Source organism: Dendrobates tinctorius, unplaced genomic scaffold, assembly GCF_039654945.1.
Source record: "Dendrobates tinctorius isolate UK_male_01 unplaced genomic scaffold, ASM3965494v1 ptg000047l, whole genome shotgun sequence".
In the NCBI taxonomy this organism is placed as follows: Eukaryota; Metazoa; Chordata; class Amphibia; order Anura; family Dendrobatidae; genus Dendrobates; species Dendrobates tinctorius.
In genome coordinates this window covers 2113266-2135693 of record NW_027361715.1, presented here as the reverse complement: position 1 = coordinate 2135693, position 22428 = coordinate 2113266, and the positions used below count along the sequence as shown (strand labels likewise).

General features: G+C 50.3%; 1 protein-coding gene across 1 annotated transcript in view; it reads left to right on the top strand.

Moving 5' to 3' along the window:
- The first annotated feature begins 1376 nt into the window (after positions 1–1376).
- ZNF423 (zinc finger protein 423) overlaps positions 1377–22428 on the top strand; it is a 272352-nt gene continuing 251300 nt past the window's right edge. The window contains exon 1 of the mRNA XM_073576157.1: positions 1377–2102. Within this exon, the coding sequence (XP_073432258.1) occupies positions 2063–2102 (40 nt within the window). The 5' untranslated portion in view covers positions 1377–2062. The remainder of the gene's footprint in view (positions 2103–22428) is intronic.

Below are 22428 nucleotides of genomic sequence, written 5' to 3'. Positions count from 1 at the left end.
CTGTACATGGACAGAAAGCTGCCAATCCGTGGTGCGGGCCGGGTTATACAGGGATCAGCATTTTGAGAACTGACAGTTTTGCAGCAGAGAAAATAGTGATTTTATCAAAATGACAGCAAGCAGCCCAGTGATACATTGCTGGAATCAGGGTTTCTGTCCCTACATCATGCTGATGGGGTAGCTTCGCCACTGTATACTGTTACAAGGGGATAACACTTGTGTATCAGATCCCAGATTGCGGATTGGTCATCAATATATTGGCTTTGGACAACCCCTTTAAGGGATCCTCTGCTAATATCTTGCCCTAGATCCCACAGGACACTATCCGACATCTGTTTTCAGTCCGTGATCGGGAGCCTACACAATATGAGGAAGGTGGTTTTAATCCCTTCCCATCTTACGATGCTCTAGACCCCTGCACCTGCCACGATGGAGCTCCTATTAAAGGGGTCGTCTACTACTTTTACATTGACAGCCTATCCTTAGGATAGGTCATCAATGTCTGATCGGCCGGGGTCCCACACTCGGCACCCCCGCCGATCAGTTGGTACCTAGCGGGCAGAGACCAGGGACGTCACTTGCGGGGCAGCGCCGGTCTCTGTGCACATCACCCCTGCAAGAGACGCCACTGGCCTCTGCCCGCTGGGCGTTGTGACGCGCTCTGTTGTCGGCTTAATCTGAGCCGACAACAGAGTGCGCGCTGTCATTATGCACATCACGCCCGGCCCATGACACGAGCGTCACCAACGATGTTTCATTTCAGGGAGGGGGCAGCGGCAGTGACCGCAGACTATACCCCCCCCATGACCCTTCATTTCAGTATCCCGGCATGCACTGCTCTCAAACAAAGCGCCATTAAAAAGTAGCGAAAAGTAGCAAAGATTATGGCACGAAATAGATAGGGATTTAGGAGGAAAATGATTTTCTAGGTCAGAGCACCTCTGAAAAAAAAAACAAAAAAATGCAGAAGTGATCAAAACATCGCGACCAGCCCCAAACGGTGTGAATAAGGGAAAAGAAAAGCACCAGCTCCATAGTAATGAGAACAATGACATTGTTACAGGTCGGAAGCCATGGAAATGCAAGAAAGAGTGAGCTACTGCTCCCTGGTGTCAGCCGAGGACATCCCGCTTCAGAGTGCACCCCAGGAGGACTACAGCGCCCAGCACGCCGGCCCCGCGCACTGCCAGGACAGCTCCGCTCCTCCTGGGTCCCGCGGCTGGCTCCTCCCCCTGCGCACGCCTCCTCCGCCGGGCCCCGCCCCCTGCCTGTCCGCCGGCGCCCCGCTGGCTCCTCCCCCCGCGCACGCCTCCTCCGCCGGGCCCCGCCCCCTGCCTGTATTTCCAGCGCTGTCCATGGCTCGGTGCTGTTGTCTCTCCTCTCAGTGTCTGGTTGAGCCCAGGCTGTGCGGGGGCTCCCTGCGGGATCAGAGCGCTCCCCCGCCGGGACTCCACTCCTCACATCCCCCTGCTGGGACTCCGCTCCATCCCCAGCCCAGCCTGGCTTTATTATGTGTGTCTGCAGTGCAGCCCCAGCAGCAGAGGCAGCGGCGGCGGCGGAGAAGGCAGGAGGGGACAGAGCCGGGACAAAGAGCAGCGCGCCGGCCGGGCGGCATGAGATAGGGGAGCGGGGAGGCTGCGGGGCCGTGACCGCGGCGCATGGGGGCAGCTAGCGGCGCCGGGACACCTGAGCATCCGCGAGCGGAGCAGGGACACCCGGGCGGTAGTGCCGCACACAGGTATTAGCGCCGGAGACCGGCAAGTAGCGGCCAAAGTGCGCAGTATTACCGGCAGCATCAGCGCTGCCCTCCCCCGGGCGCCGACCCTCCGCAGCCCGTCCTGCAGCACTGCCGACCCCCAGGGTCTGGGGTGGGGGGCACCAGGGCTCCTCCTGTCTCCTCCTCCATCCCCCTCTGCACCCAAGGGAGCCACAAGCCCACACAATAGGAACTTTACCACAATAAGTAGTGACGGAGCAGGAAGGGGGAGCCGGCGGCACTGCAGCACGGAGCCGGCCAGCAGCGGGACTCCCGGCACACGAGGGCACCGCGAGCACCGGGGACATGTCCAGGAGAAAACAGGCCAAGCCCCGCTCGGTGAAAGGTAAGAGGAAGGCGGGGGCACCGCGGGCTCCGGGGGAGTCGCACCGGCCTCTAGCCTGCGTTCAGTGCGGCTCTGAGCAGACACGTGGGCAGGAGACAGTCTGCAGCCGTCACTGGCACAATGAGCAGGTCCTGCCTTCTACATGGGACTGCCCCGTTACTGAGTGCTGCTGCCCGATCCCCGAGTGCTGCTGCCCGATCCCCGAGTGCTGCTGCCCGATCCCCGAGTGCTGCTGCCCGATCCCCGAGTGCTGCTGCCCCATCGCCGAGTGCTGCTGCCCGATCCCCGAGTGCTGCTGCCCGATCCCCGAGTGCTGCTGCCCGATCCCTGAGTGCTGCTGCCCCATGGCTGAGTGCTGCTGCCCCATGGCTGAGTGCTGCTGCCCCATGGCTGGGTGCTGCTGCCCCATGGCTGGGTGCTGCTGCCCCATGGCTGAGTGCTGCTGCCCCATCATCACTAAGTGCTGCTACCACATCGTTGAGTGCTACTGCCCCATCATCCATCACTGAGTGCTACTGCCCCATCATCCATCACTGAGTGCTACTGCCCCATCATCCATCACTGAGTGCTACTGCCCCATCATCCGTCAGTGAGTGCTACTGCCCCATCATCCGTCAGTGAGTGCTACTGCCCCATCACCCATCACTGAGTGCTGCTGCCCCACGACTGAGTGCTGCTGCCCCATCACCCTTCGCTGAGTGCTGCTTCCCCGTCGCTGAGTGCTGCTTCCCCGTCGCTGAGTGCTGCTTCCCCATCGCTGAGTGCTACTGCTCATGCTGCTGCCCCACGACTGAGTGCTGCTGCCCCACGACTGAGTGCTGCTGCCCCATCACCTGTCGCTGAGTGCTGCTTCCCCGTCGCTGAGTGCTGCTTCCCCGTCGCTGAGTGCTGCTTCCCCGTCGCTGAGTGCTGCTTCCCCGTCGCTGAGTGCTGCTTCCCCGTCGCTGAGTGCTGCTTCCCCATCACCGAGTGCTACTGCTCGTTCTGCTGCCCCATGGCTGAGTGCTGCTGCCCCATGGCTGAGTGCTGCTGCCCCATGGCTGAGTGCTGCTGCCCCATGGCTGAGTGCTGCTGCCCCATCATCACTAAGTGCTGCTACCACATCGTTGAGTGCTACTGCCCCATCATCCATCACTGAGTGCTACTGCCCCATCATCCATCACTGAGTGCTACTGCCCCATCATCCATCACTGAGTGCTACTGCCCCATCATCCATCACTGAGTGCTACTGCCCCATCAAAGTGCTACTGCCCCATCACCCACGACTGAGTGCTGCTTCCCCGTCGCTGAGTGCTGCTTCCCCGTCGCTGAGTGCTGCTTCCCCGTCGCTGAGTGCTGCTTCCCCCTTCGCTGAGTGCTGCTTCCCCCTTCGCTGAGTGCTGCTTCCCCCTTCGCTGAGTGCTGCTTCCCCCTTCGCTGAGTGCTGCTTCCCCGTCGCTGAGTGCTGCTTCCCCATCGCCGAGTGCTACTGCTCGTGCTGCTTCCCCGTCGCTGAGTGCTGCTTCCCCGTCGCTGAGTGCTGCTTCCCCGTCGCTGAGTGCTGCTTCCCCGTCGCTGAGTGCTGCTTCCCCGTCGCTGAGTGCTGCTTCCCCGTCACCGAGTGCTACTGCTCGTGCTGCTGCCCCATGACTGAGTGCTGCTGCCCCATCGCTGAGTGCTGCTGCCCCATCGCTGAGTGCTGCTGCCCCATCGCTGAGTGCTGCTGCCCCATCGCTGAGTGCTGCTGCCCCATCGCTGAGTGCTGCTGCCCCATCGCCCATCACTGAGTGTTACTGCCCCATCATCACTAAGTGCTGCTACCACATCGTTGAGTGCTACTGCCCCATCATCCATCACTGAGTGCTACTGCCCCATCATCCATCACTGAGTGCTACTGCCCCATCATCCATCACTGAGTGCTACTGCCCCATCATCCGTCAGTGAGTGCTACTGCCCCATCACCCATCACTGAGTGCTGCTGCCCCACGACTGAGTGCTGCTGCCCCATCACCCTTCGCTGAGTGCTGCTTCCCCGTCGCTGAGTGCTGCTTCTCCGTCGCTGAGTGCTGCTTCCCCATCGCTGAGTGCTACTGCTCGTGCTGCTGCCCCACGACTGAGTGCTGCTGCCCCACGACTGAGTGCTGCTGCCCCACGACTGAGTGCTGCTGCCCCACGACTGAGTGCTGCTGCCCCATCACCTGTCGCTGAGTGCTGCTTCCCCGTCGCTGAGTGCTGCTTCCCCGTCGCTGAGTGCTGCTTCCCCGTCGCTGAGTGCTGCTTCCCCGTCGCTGAGTGCTGCTTCCCCGTCGCTGAGTGCTGCTTCCCCATCACCGAGTGCTGCTGCCCCATGGCTGAGTGCTGCTGCCCCATGGCTGAGTGCTGCTGCCCCATGGCTGAGTGCTGCTGCCCCATGGCTGAGTGCTGCTGCCCCATGGCTGAGTGCTGCTGCCCCATCATCACTAAGTGCTGCTACCACATCGTTGAGTGCTACTGCCCCATCATCCATCACTGAGTGCTACTGCCCCATCATCCATCACTGAGTGCTACTGCCCCATCATCCATCACTGAGTGCTACTGCCCCATCATCCATCACTGAGTGCTACTGCCCCATCAAAGTGCTACTGCCCCATCACCCACGACTGAGTGCTGCTTCCCCGTCGCTGAGTGCTGCTTCCCCGTCGCTGAGTGCTGCTTCCACCTTCGCTGAGTGCTGCTTCCACCTTCGCTGAGTGCTGCTTCCCCCTTCGCTGAGTGCTGCTTCCCCGTCGCTGAGTGCTGCTTCCCCATCGCCGAGTGCTACTGCTCGTGCTGCTGCCCCACGACTGAGTGCTGCTTCCCCGTCGCTGAGTGCTGCTTCCCCGTCGCTGAGTGCTGCTTCCCCGTCGCTGAGTGCTGCTTCCCCGTCGCTGAGTGCTGCTTCCCCGTCGCTGAGTGCTGCTTCCCCGTCGCTGAGTGCTGCTTCCCCGTCGCTGAGTGCTGCTTCCCCGTCGCTGAGTGCTGCTTCCCCGTCGCTGAGTGCTGCTTCCCCGTCGCTGAGTGCTGCTTCCCCGTCACCGAGTGCTACTGCTCGTGCTGCTGCCCCATCGCTGAGTGCTGCTGCCCCATCGCTGAGTGCTGCTGCCCCATCGCTGAGTGCTGCTGCCCCATCGCTGAGTGCTGCTGCCCCATCGCCCATCACTGAGTGTTACTGCCCCATCATCACTAAGTGCTGCTACCACATCGTTGAGTGCTACTGCCCCATCATCCATGACTGAGTGCTGCTGCCCCATGACTGAGTGCTGCTGCCCCATGACTGAGTGCTGCTGCCCCATGACTGAGTGCTGCTACTTCTCCATGACTGAGTGCTACTTCTCCATGACTGAGTGCTACTTCTCCATGACTGAGTGCTGCTGCCCCATGACTGAGTGCTGCTGCCCCGTGGCTGAGTGCTACTTCTCCTTCGCTAAGTGCTGCTGCCCCCGTCACTGAGTGCTGCTGCCCCCGTCGCTGAGTGCTGCTGCTGCCCCCGTCGCTGAGTGCTGCTGCTGCCCCCGTCGCTGAGTGCTGCTGCTGCCCCCGTCGCTGAGTGCTGCTGCTGCCCCCGTCGCTGAGTGCTGCTGCTGCCCCCGTCGCTGAGTGCTGCTGCTGCCCCCGTCGCTGAGTGCTGCTGCTGCCCCCGTCGCTGAGTGCTGCTGCTGCCCCCGTCGCTGAGTGCTGCTGCTGCCCCCGTCGCTGAGTGCTGCTGCTGCCCCCGTCGCTGAGTGCTGCTGCTGCCCCCGTCGCTGAGTGCTGCTGCTGCCCCCGTCGCTGAGTGCTGCTGCTGCCCCCGTCGCTGAGTGCTGCTGCTGCCCCCGTCGCTGAGTGCTGCTGCTGCCCCCGTCGCTGAGTGCTGCTGCTGCCCCCGTCGCTGAGTGCTGCTGCTGCCCCCGTCGCTGAGTGCTGCTGCTGCCCCCGTCGCTGAGTGCTGCTGCTGCCCCCGTCGCTGAGTGCTGCTGCTGCCCGATCGCTGAGTGCTGCTGCTGCCCGATCGCTGAGTGCTGCTGCTGCCCGATCGCTGAGTGCTGCTGCTGCCCGATCGCTGAGTGCTGCTGCCCCCGTCGCTGAGTGCTGCTGCCCCACCGCTGAGTGTTATTGCTGTGATGGGAAAGTTCCCACTCTATCTTATGGGGGAATGCCAGGACCATGGAGCTTGTGGGGGGGAACTGACTCTGATACCTGCCCCTGTTTTTATTCTTCTCTATCTATTTATCTTTGTTTCTATTAATTTATCTTCCTATCTGTCTGATCACCTGGACATTATCTCTTTCATTATTTATTGCGCTATTTTGTTTCTGTTGACCTTTTATAAACTAATATTACATTGCCTATTTATCTCTAGTTATCTTAGTTATCATCCGTCTCCTATCTGACATTTTTCTGTTCTTTTCTATCACTAATTACACAGGTCAACGAAAAAAAATTTTTTTTCTGGTGTCCAAAATATTTTAATGAATTTGGGGTATTTTTGGGGTGCTGATTCTGAATATGTCATCAGTTTTGCCAGATTGGCTCAAGTTTTTGAGATTTTTGGTATCTTATTTATAGCACTTGTTGGTAAATGCGACGCATCATCTCATTAATTTCTTTGGATTAGTACTTGAACTGAGCAGTTCTCAATATAGTTTTGTGTTAATTAGTGTTCTAAAAGTTTGTTCATAGCTTGATTTTTGCACTAACTTTATGTTGTTGTCTGTTTTCCAGTGAAAAGCATGAACTCATCATGAAGAAGTTGTCTTAACGATCCAGACTCATTCTGTTACATTTGTGGTGAATATACACTGCCAAAACATAGAAGAAACATAACACACTTCGTAAAAAAAGTGTATTTTGCCTATTTTGGGGTTATGCTTGGGGACCAAGACAAGTTTTGGGCACCACACATAGTGTGCAAAGCATGTATCGAATTATTACGAAAATGGAGCAAAGGACAAAGAAAAAGCTTCAAATTTGGTGTTCCAATGGTGTGGAGAGAGCCAAAAAATCATCATGATGACTGTTATTTCTGTGCAGTGCAAGTGCAAGGATTCAATAAGCATAAGAAACGAAAATGGGAGTAACATGGAATCTGCAAGAAGGCCTGTCCCTCATTGTGAAGATGTGCCTGTACCTGTGTTTACCATAAATAACAGTCATCATGATGATTTTTTGGCTCTCTCCACACCATTGGAACACCAAATTTGAAGCTTTTTCTTTGTCCTTTGCTCCATTTTCGTAATAATTCGATACATGCTTTGCACACTATGTGTGGTGCCCAAAACTTGTCTTGGTCCCCAAGCATAACCCCAAAATAGGCAAAATACACTTTTTTTACGAAGTGTGTTATGTTTCTTCTATGTTTTGGCAGTGTATATTCACCACAAATGTAACAGAATGAGTCTGGATCGTTAAGACAACTTCTTCATGATGAGTTCATGCTTTTCACTGGAAAACAGACAACAACATAAAGTTAGTGCAAAAATCAAGCTATGAACAAACTTTTAGAACACTAATTAACACAAAACTATATTGAGAACTGCTCAGTTCAAGTACTAATCCAAAGAAATTAATGAGATGATGCGTCGCATTTACCAACAAGTGCTATAAATAAGATACCAAAAATCTCAAAAACTTGAGCCAATCTGGCAAAACTGATGACATATTCAGAATCAGCACCCCAAAAATACCCTAAATTCGATGAAATATCTTTGGCACCAAAAATGCTGTTGACCAGTGTTATCGATCACCAGTCTGATTCTCGCTCTCTGTGACCCGTTTCCTCTATTTCTCCCTTCTATACCTTCATTATCCATTAGGCCGATATAATCCGATAAGTTATTAGAATAATGGACACTTTAATTTTTCTGTCTAGATCCTACACAGGTGGAAAGGTCAGGCAGCTGCCATTTACTGTATTATCATCTATTAGACATTAGTAAATAGGAAATTAGAATAATTAATGTTTTGCTTCATCGTTTAAAGGGAAACTAAGTCTAGATACAAAGTAAATCATCTAAAAGTTATCAAATATTTTATATACATTGGAAATGCCTTTGGGAGGTTGAGTAGTGTTTTTTTTCCCCTCTCCGCTCTGGTGGTCCTCGGTGGTCTTTGTTTACTTGTCTCGCATTGTACATACAGACATTACCGCTGATGGCAGTGATTGGCTGCATCGGTCATGTGGGTGTACGGAACAAAACAAAGTAGATTCTAGACGACCCCTTTAATCCCATTCACGGGCACTTTGGGCTGCCTCTTCCCTGTGTGAGATGACAGGTTCCTTGCTCTTACACACATTGCATCCAGTGATGAATCGCTGATGTTTCTGTTTGTCGTTCTTCTTTACGACGCGTTTCCTTCAGTTTTCAGCTCTCGAAGTTTTATAGAATGTCTGATACTTATTTGATTTGTTCCATTCACTGATTGCAGGGTGATACAAGGGTCTGATTGGTTTGTGTTGACTTGTTTTGTCATTTTTTTTTAAACTTTTTGTTGTTTGTTTTCTGTTTACTATTATAACATGTAAGCAAAGATTGACACACAACTATACACATAGGTAGCCGGCATTGTGATGTGTCTAGTTCTGCGGCTGAAGTCTTGGCTACCGGTCAGGTATCCTATACAGCTGAAATGTTGCACTCGCTGACAAGCTTAATTGTTTTCTATGTAAAAAAAAAAAGTATAAAGTTTCCGTCTATAATGTTGTCAGTGAAGTCTATTCCTAATCTACGGTCACATGATGGGGAAGGGGGTGACAATGTTGGATCTCCGCACCATAGTTCAGATCTGGTGTCTCCAGCTGAGGAAGACAGAAGAAGCAAATATTATACGTCTTTTAGAAGTTCCTCTGACTCTTCCTAGTTAAGGAGCTTGTCGCGTTCTATTTGTAGTCCTATCTGCGGACAGCATGATCTAGAGAAGAAGCCGACCAGAAAGAAACAGTTTTGTTGGAAAAGATTTCTTTACTTATTTTTATTTATTTTTCAGTATTTTATTTATTGAAATCCCTTGGTGTCTTTATTCACAAGTCCTGTGGGCGGTCCTACTAGCGGCTGACGGCTATCTCTGCATGCACAGTCACACAGGGAAGACTGTCAATCGCTGACTGGTGCCGCCCACTGGACTCCCATGTATACAAAAGGGATTTAAATGAATAAAATGTAAGTTTTACTGAAACTTTTCCAACAATAATATACACGAATCTGATCAGCTCCTCCTGCTCTGTAACATCCTGCCGCAGATCAGAGACAAATATCTACGTGACAGGTTCCTCTTATAGCTAGCAGTGTTTTGTACATTTAATCAGCTATATATATATATATATATATATATATATATACACTCACTGGCCACTTTATTAGGTACACCTGTCCAACTGTGTGTTAAGACTTAATTTCTAATCAGCCAATCACATGGCGGCAACTCAGTGCATTTAGGCATGTAGACATGGTCAAGACAATCTCCTGCAGTTCAAACCGAGCATCAGTATGGGGAAGAAAGGTGATTTGAGTGCCTTTGAACGTGGCATGATTGTTGGTGCCAGAAGGGCTGGTCTGAGAATTTCAGAAACTGCTGATCTACTGGGATTTTCACGCACAACCATCTCTAGGGTTTACAGAGAATGGTCCGAAAAAGAAAAAAAATCCAGTGAGCGGCAGTTCTGTGGCCGGAAATGCCATGTTGATGCCAGAGGTCAGAGGAGAATGGGCAGACTGGTTCGAGCTGATAGAAAGGCAACAGTGACTCAAATTGCCACCCGTTACAACCAAGGTAGGCAGAAGAGCATCTCTGAACGCACAGTGCGTCGAACTTTGAGGCAGATGGGCTACAGCAGCAGAAGACCACACTGGGTACCACTCCTCTCAGCTAAGAACAGGAAACTGAGGCTACAATTTGCACAAGCTCATCGAAATTGGACAGTAGAAGATTGGAAAAACGTTGCCTGGTCTGATGAGTCTCGATTTCTGCTGCGACATTCGGATGGTAGGGTCAGAATTTGGCGTAAACAACATGAAAGCATGGATCCATCCTGCCTTGTATCAACGGTTCAGGCTGGTGGTGGTGGTGTCATGGTGTGGGGAATTTTTTCTGGGCACTCTTTGGGCCCCTTGGTACCAATTGAGCATCGTTGCAACGCCACAGCCTACCTGAGTATTGTTGCTGACCATGTCCATCCCTTTATGACCACAATGTACCCAACATCTGATGGCTACTTTCAGCAGGATAATGCGCCATGTCATAAAGCTCGAATCATCTCAGATTGGTTTCTTGAACATGACAATGAGTTTACTGTACTCAAATGGCCTCCTCAGTCACCAGATCTCAATCCAATAGAGCATCTTTGGGATGTGGTGGAACGGGAGATTCGCATCAGGGATGTGCAGCCGACAAATCTGCGCCAACTGTGTGATGCCATCATGTCAATATGGTCCAAAATCTCTGAGGAATGCTTCCAGCACCTTGTTGAATCTCTGCCACGAAGAATTGAGGCAGTTCTGAAGGCAAAAGGGGGTCCAACCCCTTACTAGCATGGTGTACCTAATAAAGTGGCCAGTGAGTGTATATATACACAGTTGTGGCCAAAAGTATTGACACCCCTGCAATTCTGTCAGATAATACTCAGTTTCTTCCTGAAAATGATTGCAAACACAAATTCTTTGGTATTATTATCTTCATCTAATTTGTCTTAAATGAAAAAACACAAAAAGAATTGTCCTAAAGCCAAATTGGATATAATTCCACACCAAACATAAAGAGGGTGGACAAAGGTATTGGCACTGTTCGAAAAATCATGTGATGCTTCTCTAATTTGTGTAATTAACAGCACCTGTAACTTACCTGTGGCACCTAACAGGTGTTGGCAATAACTAAATCACACTTACAGTCAGTTGACATGGATTAAAGTTGACTCAACCTCTGTCCTGTGTCCTTGTGTGTACCACATTGAGCATGGAGAAAAGAAAGAAGACCAAAGAACTGTCTGAGGACTTGAGACACCAAATTGTGAGGAAGCATGAGCAATCTCAAGGCTACAAGTCCATCTCCAAAGACCTGACTGTTCCTGTGTCTACCGTGTGCAGTGTCATCAAGAAGTGTAAAGCCCATGGCACTGTGGCTAACCTCCCTAGATGTGGATGGAAAAGAAAAATTGACAAGAGATTTCAACGCAAGATTGTGCGGATGTTGGATAAAGAACCTCGACTAACATCCAAACAAGTTCAAGCTGCCCTGCAGTCCGAGGGTACAACAGTGTCAACCCGTACTATCCATCGGTGTCTGAATGAAAAGGGACTGTATGGTAGGAGACCCAGGAAGACCCCACTTCTTACCCCGAGACATAAAAAAGCTAGGCTGGAGTTTGCCAAAACTTACCTGAAAAAGCCTAAAACGTTTTGGAAGAATGTTCTCTGGTCAGATGAGACAAAAGTAGAGCTTTTTGGGCAAAAGCATCAACATAGAGTTTACAGGAGGAAAAAAAGGCATTCAAAGAAAAGAACACGGTCCCTACAGTCAAACATGGCGGAGGTTCCCTGATGTTTTGGGGTTGCTTTGCTGCCTCTGGCACTGGACTGCTTGACCGTGTGCATGGGCATTATGAAGTCTGAAGACTACCAACAAATTTTGCAGCATAATGTAGGGCCCAGTGTGAGAAAGCTGGGTCTCCCTCAGAGGTCATGGGTCTTCCAGCAAGACAATGACCCAAAACACACTTCAAAAAGCACTAGAAAATGGTTTGAGAGAAAGCACTGGAGACTTCTAAGGTGGCCAGCAATGAGACCAGACCTGAATCCCATAGAACACCTGTGGAGAGATCTAAAAATGGCAGTTTGGAGAAGGCACCCTTCAAATATCAGGGATTGATGGTTACCGGAAGCGGTTGGTCGCAGTTATTTTGGCTAAAGGTTGTGCAACCAAGTGTTAGGCTGAGGGTGCCAATACTTTTTTCTGGCCCATTTTTGGAGTTTTGTGTGAAATGATCAATGTTTTGCTTCATTCTCTTTTGTGTTTTTTCATTTAAGACAAATTAAGTGAAGATAATAATACCAAAGAATTTGTGTTTGCAATCATTTTCAGGAAGAAACTGAGTATTATCTGACAGAATTGCAGGGGTGTCAATACTTTTGGCCACAAGTGTGTGTGTGTGTATGTGTGTGTGTATGTATATATATATACACTCACTGGCCACTTTATTAGGTACACCTGTCCAACTGTGTGTTAAGACTTAATTTCTAATCAGCCAATCACATGGCGGCAACTCAGTGCATTTAGGCATGTAGACATGGTCAAGACAATCTCCTGCAGTTCAAACCGAGCATCAGTATGGGGAAGAAAGGTGATTTGAGTGCCTTTGAACGTGGCATGATTGTTGGTGCCAGAAGGGCTGGTCTGAGTATTTCAGAAACTGCTGATCTACTGGGATTTTCACGCACAACCATCTCTAGGGTTTACAGAGAATGGTCCGAAAAAGAAAAAAAATCCAGTGAGCGGCAGTTCTGTGGCCGGAAATGCCTTGTTGATGCCAGAGGTCAGAGGAGAATGGGCAGACTGGTTCGAGCTGATAGAAAGGCAACAGTGACTCAAATTGCCACCCGTTACAACCAAGGTAGGCAGAAGAGCATCTCTGAACGCACAGTGCGTCGAACTTTGAGGCAGATGGGCTACAGCAGCAGAAGACCACACTGGGTACCACTCCTCTCAGCTAAGAACAGGCATCTGATGGCTACTTTCAGCAGGATAATGCGCCATGTCATAAAGCTCGAATCATCTCAGATTGGTTTCTTGAACATGACAATGAGTTCACTGTACTCAAATGGCCTCCTCAGTCACCAGATCTCAATCCAATAGAGCATCTTTGGGATGTGGTGGAACGGGAGATTCGCATCAGGGATGTGCAGCCGACAAATCTGCGCCAACTGTGTGATGCCATCATGTCAATATGGTCCAAAATCTCTGAGGAATGCTTCCAGCACCTTGTTGAATCTCTGCCACGAAGAATTGAGGCAGTTCTGAAGGCAAAAGGGGGTCCAACCCGTTACTAGCATGGTGTACCTAATAAAGTGGCCAGTGAGTGTATATATATATATATATATATATTTATTTTATCCTCTATAGGAATGAATGTAGTGTTCTGTATAGTAGATAACACCACTGGCAGCCCTTATATCGCACCTGTCAGTAGGTGAACAGTGGCCAGTTTTTACTGTTATTTTATTCCTGAGTATTCTGGGTCCATGTTTTCGTCTTTCTTGGTTTTGTCACTGACATGGGCTGTTTAGTGCTAATTCTTGCTGTCTGTACAAGGGGGCGTCGCTAAGAAGATCCTCTTGGGCGTGTCTTTAGGCTGCTCTGCATAATCACCCAGTGAAATACACCCCATACAAATTAGCACTTGATTAAAAGGCACATATCTCTGCAACAGTATGAAGGATTTGCTAAAAGACATAAGAAAAAGCAAACAAAAAAAAAATCCCAGAATACTGAGGAGAGCAGCAGGAATGGCGTAAGAATAAGAACTTGCTACTTTTGACCTGGAGACAGGCGTTGCTTAAAGGTAAGGGGTGAGTGAGGGGCACTTGTCACAAAAAAGACGTAATGATGGTTTGGGTGGTTGTATGTGAGACTGATCATCATTCACAAGTAATCAAGGATTTATAATGGCGTCATACTTTCTTCCAGTATGCTCTATCGCTACACTCTGTGCAGTGACTGCTCGTGGGACGGTCACAGCCGCAGTGACTGGACCTCCTTCAGTGATACCATATGGGATGTCTCATCTGCACTCCCTTTTTGGATTTTTAAAGGGAACCTGTTGTTTGATTCGTGCGTCTCAACCCAAGAGCATCCTAAATCTGGCTGTGTTCTTACAGTCATGTATGCTTTACGTTGTAATGCTGCAGCGTTTCGCAGAAAGCTTACTCTGGGATCTGTGTCTTGGATGACTGCTCCAAGGCAGGTTCGGTAGGGCTTTTCCCATCCTTTATCCCCTTGATTGACAGATTTCTCCCTATATGTGTGTTTTTCTTTGAAACATTGCAACTTTGTGATTGTAAGGTGGGAGACCTGTCAGTCTTGGAGGGTGTGGGGAAGGTGGAAGCTACTGGGCCCTATTTCTGACCAGTTTTCCAAAACACGTAGACCATAAACCAGAATGATGCATTCATCACAAAATAAATGACTTTCATCCCTTTGCGCACCCTGTCAAACATGTACATCATGGCTGGGGTGCACTTGTATGGCAGAGGCGCCGGAACTGTACCTCTCCATACAGGGCAGATGCTGACTGTAATGCATAGCTAGCATCTGTCTATACTGCCAGTTGCTGCGGTTTAACTATATAAAAGCCTTTGTCAATCACAGCAACATTTAGATAAACACAATGACAATTGTGCTATAACGGCACCCATCGGACCCCCACTGTCGCTGGGTTATTATGGTGTTTCAGGGCTTTACCACTCATCAGTGCAAAGCATGAGATCTGGTTAGACGAGGTTGAGAGGCTCAGGACTGGTGTCGAACGTTTCTCCTTGTGGATTGCTACTTTCTATAGGTGGTACTAAAGTTCTAGTCCCCTTCCTCTCTGAAGAGACAATTTGCATATTATATACCGATGTAAAAACCTCACCAAATACAGAGGAAGAGGACTAGAACTTTAGTACCACCTATAGGAAGTAGCAATCCTAGAAGACAATATCGACCCTTTATCGAGTCTTGGATAAAACCCAGACCAGAATCTCAATTTGCAACATGGTGTTTCAGGGCTTTACCACTCATCAGTGCAAAGCATGAGATCTGGTTAAACTTGGTTGAGAGGCTCAGGACTGGTGTCGAGCGTTTCTCCTTGTGGAGAGTGACAAGCCAAGCCTGGCATGTCAGAGTGAGGAGACTTATAAGCCATGCATGCTTCTCTGGGAAATTCAATATGCAAAGACCAGGAGTGGGTGATAAATACAGAAGTGGTGACGTGTTTCTATTACACTTTTCCTCTGATTGTTTCACTCCTGTTTTGTTTTTTGTTTTTTTTAACCGTGTTATCCCACTTGGATTTTTCTTCTCCCATTTTTCAGCGCATGATACGGTATAACGAATAGTTTCATTCAAAACTACAACTCTCTTCCCGCCAAAAAACAACAACCCCTCATTCAGCTGTGTTGGCGAAAAACTATAAAAAAAAGTGGGAAGAGACAACAAAGGCACAAAAATGAAAAATTGGTAGGTTCCCATGGGGATAAAAAAATTTTTGGCCGATCTAAAATAAGCGAGTATCCCACCCTCCTTTAGAATCTTGTGAGAAAGTGTCATTTGCTGGGCAAGCTGCAGACTGCAAAATGCCCCAAATAAGACGGAAATTCTTACAAGACGGCACTAATTTTTGACTTTGCTGTAACGTTTAGCAGCTTGAATACATTTTACCGACTACCTAGGAGGTGTTAGAAAAGAAAGTTAAATATTTTGGTTACATTTTTGCTGATTGTAGTCGTCAGTTTGTTACTATAGTAGCACGCTTGTTTTTTTTTTTTTTAGGTAATAAATATGACAATTTTTAATCTAAAAAGGATCTCTGAAGCGACAGCATAGATAATAAAAGGCAAAATCTGTCCTGAGATTTTACTTGGGGAGTAACTAAAGGGAAATCTGTCCTCAGGATATCACCCACCCCACACTATTTATATGCAGATGTAGCTTTTTCAAAGACATGGCCAGTCCATTCCTCCGTTACTGAGAAATCAGTTTTTGAATGAATATGGAAATGGTACATCTAAATCCTTGGTCACTCCAGCTCTATTCTTCACCCAGCGCCGCCGCCTCCTGCTTGTATGCTGTGTGACTTCAGGCAAAGGAGCCATCAGTCAAGCAGGAGCCGGTGGTTATGGGTTGGGAATAGAGGTGGAGTGACTAAAGGCCCCGTCACACATAACGACTCACCAGCGATCCCGACAACGATATCAACGTGTCAGGATCACTGGACAGTTGCTACATGATCGCTGGTGAGCTGCCAAACAGACAGCTTCACCAGCGATCAGCACAGCAACGCCCAGCACGCGGCGTCGCTGTGTTCCTTAGTTACCAGCGCGCTGATGCAGGGAGCTGGTAAATAACGTACACATCGGGTTTCTAAGGGACTCCCGTCCCTTGGATACCCGATGTGTACGTTAGTTACCAGCAGATCGCTGGTCTCCCGCCTGTCACACGCAGCGACGAGTGCTAGCGAGATCGCTATGTGTGATGGGGCCCTAAGGCTTTAGATCTACCATAGTCATTTGCATATAATTTCAAAAGCTGATTTCTCAGTAACGGAGGAACGGACCGGCCATGTACAGGTATTCCTGGACTTGTCTTTGAAAGAGCTACATGCACATATAAATTAGTACATATTAGCAAAATACCATCCTTCCTGAGATGTGGTCATATGAGCCCCCCACTCATCCAAGTACCAAAAATCCTGCCAATATTCGCCTTGGCCACAAAAAAACCACCTAGCTCAAGGAGAAAACATGGGTCTATTGGCTTAGCAATCTCATTTTCCTGTCATCTGAGCTCTTCCCCAGGGACCCGTACTCCACCGTCCGCCGAGTCCACCCCAGGGACCCGTACTCCACCGTCCGCCGAGTCCACCCCAGGGACCCGTACTCCACCGTCCGCCGAGTCCACCCCAGGGACCCGTACTCCACCGTCCGCCGAGTCCACCCCAGGGACCCGTACTCCACCGTCCGCCGAGTCCACCCCAGGGACCCGTACTCCACCGTCCGCCGAGTCCTCCCCAGGGACCCACTTTTACTACGTTCCACATGGCATGTTATAAACATTGAGGGGAGTGGGGTTCCAAAGGTCCCAACAACCATATCTCACCTGCTGAAATTCCCCATAATAAAAGGAGGACCCCAGAGAAGCTATATGCTAAAAGGGGGGGGACCCAAATCACTATAATAAAGGGTGAACACCAGGGAAGCTATATGCCAAAGGGAGAGGGGAGCCCTGAGATTCCCGTATGGTAAACCACCATAATATATGGAAACACTTTACAACTGAAAAGTAGCCAATCTCAGAGTTTCGAAATCCGGTATTATGTCCACTGGGTAAGATTTGTTTCCACAGCCTTGTAGTCATTTATTGTACCTTTTATTGCTACCTGGCAAGAGGAGAAGAATAGATAGAAAGAAGAGGGGCGATGAGCTTAAAACAACAGCATTAAAAGCCGCCATGGATTAGCATTTATCAGATCAGGAGATGGCAACTAAATAGTCATAAACCTATAAAAGGGGAAGAAACATGGAGGCGACAGTGACATCTCGTCCTTCGTTAGTGACATCTCCTTCTTCGTTAGTGACATATACCACTGTTGAGTGAGTGCACACTGGAACCCCTCAGTCGCTTGTTACACCTATATTAAGGGGAATCCAGGTATGAAGGAAGTCCACTGGGCTCATCCCCAGAAACCCGCATTTCACTGTCCACTGGGCTCATTCCCAGAAACCCACATTTCACTGTCCACTGGGCTCATCCCCAGAAACCCACATTTCACTGTCCACTGGGCTCATTCCCAGAAACCCACATTTCACTGTCCACTGGGCTCATCCCCAGGGACCCGCATTTCACTGTCCACTGGGCTCATCCCCAGGGACCCGCATTTCACTGTCCACTGGGCTCATCCCCAGGGACCCGCATTTCACTGTCCACTGGGTTCATCCCCAGGGACCCGCATTTCACTGTCCACTGGGTTCATCCCCAGGGACCCGCATTTCACTGTCCACTGGGTTCATCCCCAGGGACCCGCATTTCACTGTCCACTGGGTTCATCCCCAGGGACCCGCATTTCACTGTCCACTGGGTTCATCCCCAGGGACCCGCATTTCACTGTCCACTGGGTTCATCCCCAGGGACCCGCATTTCACTGTCCACGGGGCTCATCCCCAGGGACCCGCATTTCACTGTCCACGGGGCTCATCCCCAGGGACCCGCATTTCACTGTCCACGGGGCTCATCCCCAGGGACCCGCATTTCACTGTCCACTGGGCTCATCCCCAGGGACCCGCATTTCACTGTCCACTGGGTTCATCCCCAGGGACCCGCATTTCACTGTCCACTGGGTTCATCCCCAGGGACCCGCATTTCACTGTCCACTGGGTTCATCCCCAGGGACCCGCATTTCACTGTCCACTGGGTTCATCCCCAGGGACCCGCATTTCACTGTCCACTGGGTTCATCCCCAGGGACCCGCATTTCACTGTCCACTGGGTTCATCCCCAGGGACCCGCATTTCACTGTCCACGGGGCTCATCCCCAGGGACCCGCATTTCACTGTCCACGGGGCTCATCCCCAGGGACCCGCATTTCACTGTCCACGGGGCTCATCCCCAGGGACCCGCATTTCACTGTTCACGGGGCTCATCCCCAGGGACCCGCATTTCACTGTTCACTGGGCTCATCCCGAGGGACCCGCATTTCACTGTTCACTGGGCTCATCCCCAGGGACCCGCATTTCACTGTTCACTGGGCTCATCCCCAGGGACCCGCATTTCACTGTTCACTGGGCTCATCCCCAGGGACCCGTATTTCACTGTCCACCGGGCTCATCCCCAGGGACCCGCATTTCACTGTCCACCGGGCTCATCCCCAGGGACCCGCATTTCACTGTCCACCGGGCTCATCCCCAGGGACCCGCATTTCACTGTCCACCGGGCTCATCCCCAGGGACCCGCATTTCACTGTCCACGGGGCTCATCCCCAGGGACCCGCATTTCACTGTCCACGGGGCTCATCCCCAGGGACCCGCATTTCACTGTCCACGGGGCTCATCCCCAGGGACCCGCATTTCACTGTCCACGGGGCTCATCCCCAGGGACCCGCATTTCACTGTCCACGGGGCTCATCCCCAGGGACCCGCATTTCACTGTCCACGGGGCTCATCCCCAGGGACCCGCATTTCACTGTCCACGGGGCTCATCCCCAGGGACCCGCATTTCACTGTCCACGGGGCTCATCCCCAGGGACCCGCATTTCACTGTCCACGGGGCTCATCCCCAGGGACCCGCATTTCACTGTCCACGGGGCTCATCCCCAGGGACCCGCATTTCACTGTCCACGGGGCTCATCCCCAGGGACCTCCATTTCACTGTCCACGGGGCTCATCCCCAGGGACCCGCATTTCACTGTCCACGGGGCTCATCCCCAGGGACCCGCATTTCACTGTCCACGGGGCTCATCCCCAGGGACCCGCATTTCACTGTCCACGGGGCTCATCCCCAGGGACCCGCATTTCACTGTCCACTGGGCTCATCCCCAGGGACCCGCATTTCACTGTCCACTGGGCTCATCCCCAGGGACCCGCATTTCACTGTCCACTGGGCTCATCCCCAGGGACCTGCATTTCACTGTTCACTGGGCTCATCCCCAGGGACCCGCATTTCACTGTTCACTGGGCTCATCCCCAGGGACCCGCATTTCACTGTTCACTGGGCTCATCCCCAGGGACCCGCATTTCACTGTTCACCGGGCTCATCCCCAGGGACCCGCATTTCACTGTCCACCGGGCTCATCCCCAGGGACCTGCATTTCACTGTCCACCGGGCTCATCCCCAGGGACCCGCATTTCACTGTCCACCGAGCTCATCCCCAGGGACCCGCATTTCATTGTCCACCGGGCTCATCCCCAGGGACCCGCATTTCACTGTCCACTGGGCTCATCCCCAGGGACCCGCATTTCACTGTCCACTGGGCTCATCCCCAGGGACCCGCATTTCACTGTCCACTGGGCTCATCCCCAGGGACCCGCATTTCACTGTCCACTGGGCTCATCCCCAGGGATCCGCATTTCACTGTTCAGCAAGCGCACACTGGAACCCCTCCCCTCAGCCGCTTATTACACCTAGCTCGAGGGGAAATCCAGGTATGAAGAAGTATCCTTTTTCTGTCCACTGGGCTCATCCCCAGAGACCACCGTAATTGTTATATTTACTGTCTCCAGATTTCACCCAATCAGCTGAGCTCTTTCCATGGGCCCCTTGTTTTCTACCATTCCTGATGACTAAGCTTAGTTAAGGGACAGACACATTGACTGCCCGCTGAACTCACCCACGGGCCTACATCGCACTGTCTGCTGAGCTCACCCGCGGGCTTGCATCTCACTGTCCGCTGAGCTCACCCAGGGGCCCCTTACCTAAATACTACACAGCTATGAAAAGGAAAATTTAAATCGTGCGTTATGGTCTGCCCCTCACCTAGGCATGGTCCTCCCTGCGCCGATGGGCTTCGGGGGTCTTAACCATCTAAGAGTCGTAGATTTTACTAGCATTTCTTCATTTTTCTGCATTGCAATGTCACAACGGTATCACGTCCCCCTGGTAGAGCTGGAGTTAGACGGTCACGTCGGGTAATGAATCGTGGGTCTTCTTTAGAGATGGTGTGATTCATCCCCTATTTTAAGTGAATTTCCTTTCGGTGTCTGATAGGGTTAAGGACTCTTTCCATGCTGGCTGAGTCCATACAGTGTGATTGTTCTCAGCTGTAACTGCTTACCCTTTACTACCTCTATATATACTGGCTCTGTGCGTTTAGTCCCTGCTGGTGAAAGATTCGTCTTCCTGTGCTCAGTGCTAAAGCTAAGTGGCTGGAGTGGAGTTTTTGTAGTAGTGATCTGTAGTTTGCTATAGTACATGTATTTATCTCCTGGTCCCTATTCCCATTAAGTTTATTCCTCCATGTCATTGTTCTTCTCCCTGTTGTTGGTTAGTGCATTTGCATGATAGAGGTTTTCTGATATCCCTGTTTTTGTCTTTGTGACTTTTTTTTACAATACATTTCTGTCACATGCCTCATGGGGTGGGGGAGGGAACAGATTAGGGTATAACAGGAGCATAGCTTTGAAATCTGGAGACCCAGGCCTCTCTACCTTCAAGAGTACCCCCGGGACAGGGATAGTTAGGGCGCCTTACTGAAGACCGTCACATCGTGACAGGCAATTGGTATTGCACATATATTTATTCGTTCTGAGTTACCACTACAGTAATTCACGTGGTTTGGCATTAAGAGAATCGGACAACTCTCTTCTTTTATCAAATACTTATGTAATGCCAAGAAATAACACATCTGAGCTCGTTTTCTTAGACTTCTATGTTGCATTGTTCCTATGTTAGTAATACTTATCAAAGGGCCGTGTCCCTGCACAGCATTAATTGGACCATGTGAAATTTAGAATTTTTTTTTTTTTTTACTGTCCGGGGAGGCGGCTGGTAATTTTTAATGCCAGTTTAAGTTCTTGTCGTATTTGGATATTAATGTACATCATGGCAAGAGTTTGCATGTATGAAAGCTGACACCTGCGCTCTGATAGTGGCACCAACATGGTTAAGCTGCAGCGATCAATCACTCAAATGGCTTGGTTGCCATCACGAGCTGCCAATGAGTTACTAGAGTAGCTGGGGGTCTCCTGAAGAGGTCCCCATCACTGCTATCTTGGTCCTCCTATTAAGCTCTGTCTGCTGGGCTTTATTGGAGAACATTAATTTCACTATATTTTTCAATATTGTAATTATTAATTATAAATTCTGAAATTTAAAATATCTGAGCATGTGACACATCTCTGGAGTCAGGCTCTCTGCCACTACGTTATGCTGCTCTCCAATTAAGTAGCACAAACCTGCTGACAGATTCCCTTTAGTGACCTATAACAAAAATGTGCGTCCTAGGTCGTTAACCATTTCATGATTGTTCCGCGTAAGAGAGAGGATGGTGTAGTGGATGATACATATTGTAAGCATATATGGAGTGGCTGAAGATAATTCTGCAGGATATGTTGGTGCTCACTGCTCAGAGAATGTTATTAACCACTTTGGCTGCAGTGTCCATGCGGAAGCGCAGAGTCGCTGATTGAGTTTTTTATGACTAGCTGTATTCAGCAACAAAATAAGTAATCGTGAAGTTTTTGGACTATCCACCGGGGCAATGTTTCTTTCAGAAGTTTTCAGCAGGTTCATTATCATCAGAGGCAGGTTTACAAAGGCCAATAACACACCTCTATATACAGCTAATAGCTGACAGGTTCAACTTTCCCTGTAGTTGATGTCACAGCTCACCCTTGCTTTTCCTCCCTTGACCAATGACCTTTGCACACGCTCATTAGATGCTTCAGTACAACAGATAAGGTCCAAGTCAGTCTATGGCTGCTAATGTGCATGTGGATTTAATGAAACGACTGGGATACGTTGACGCTATTATGTTCTTGATACTAAATTTGTTTATATTAATAAAGTACTAAATGTATTAAGAATAAAAAAAAAGTGTGAAGTGCCGCTCTGAGGACCCTGGAAATTCTTCCAGACTTGCACATAGAGGGAACCCCTGGGTTAGAGCAGGGTCT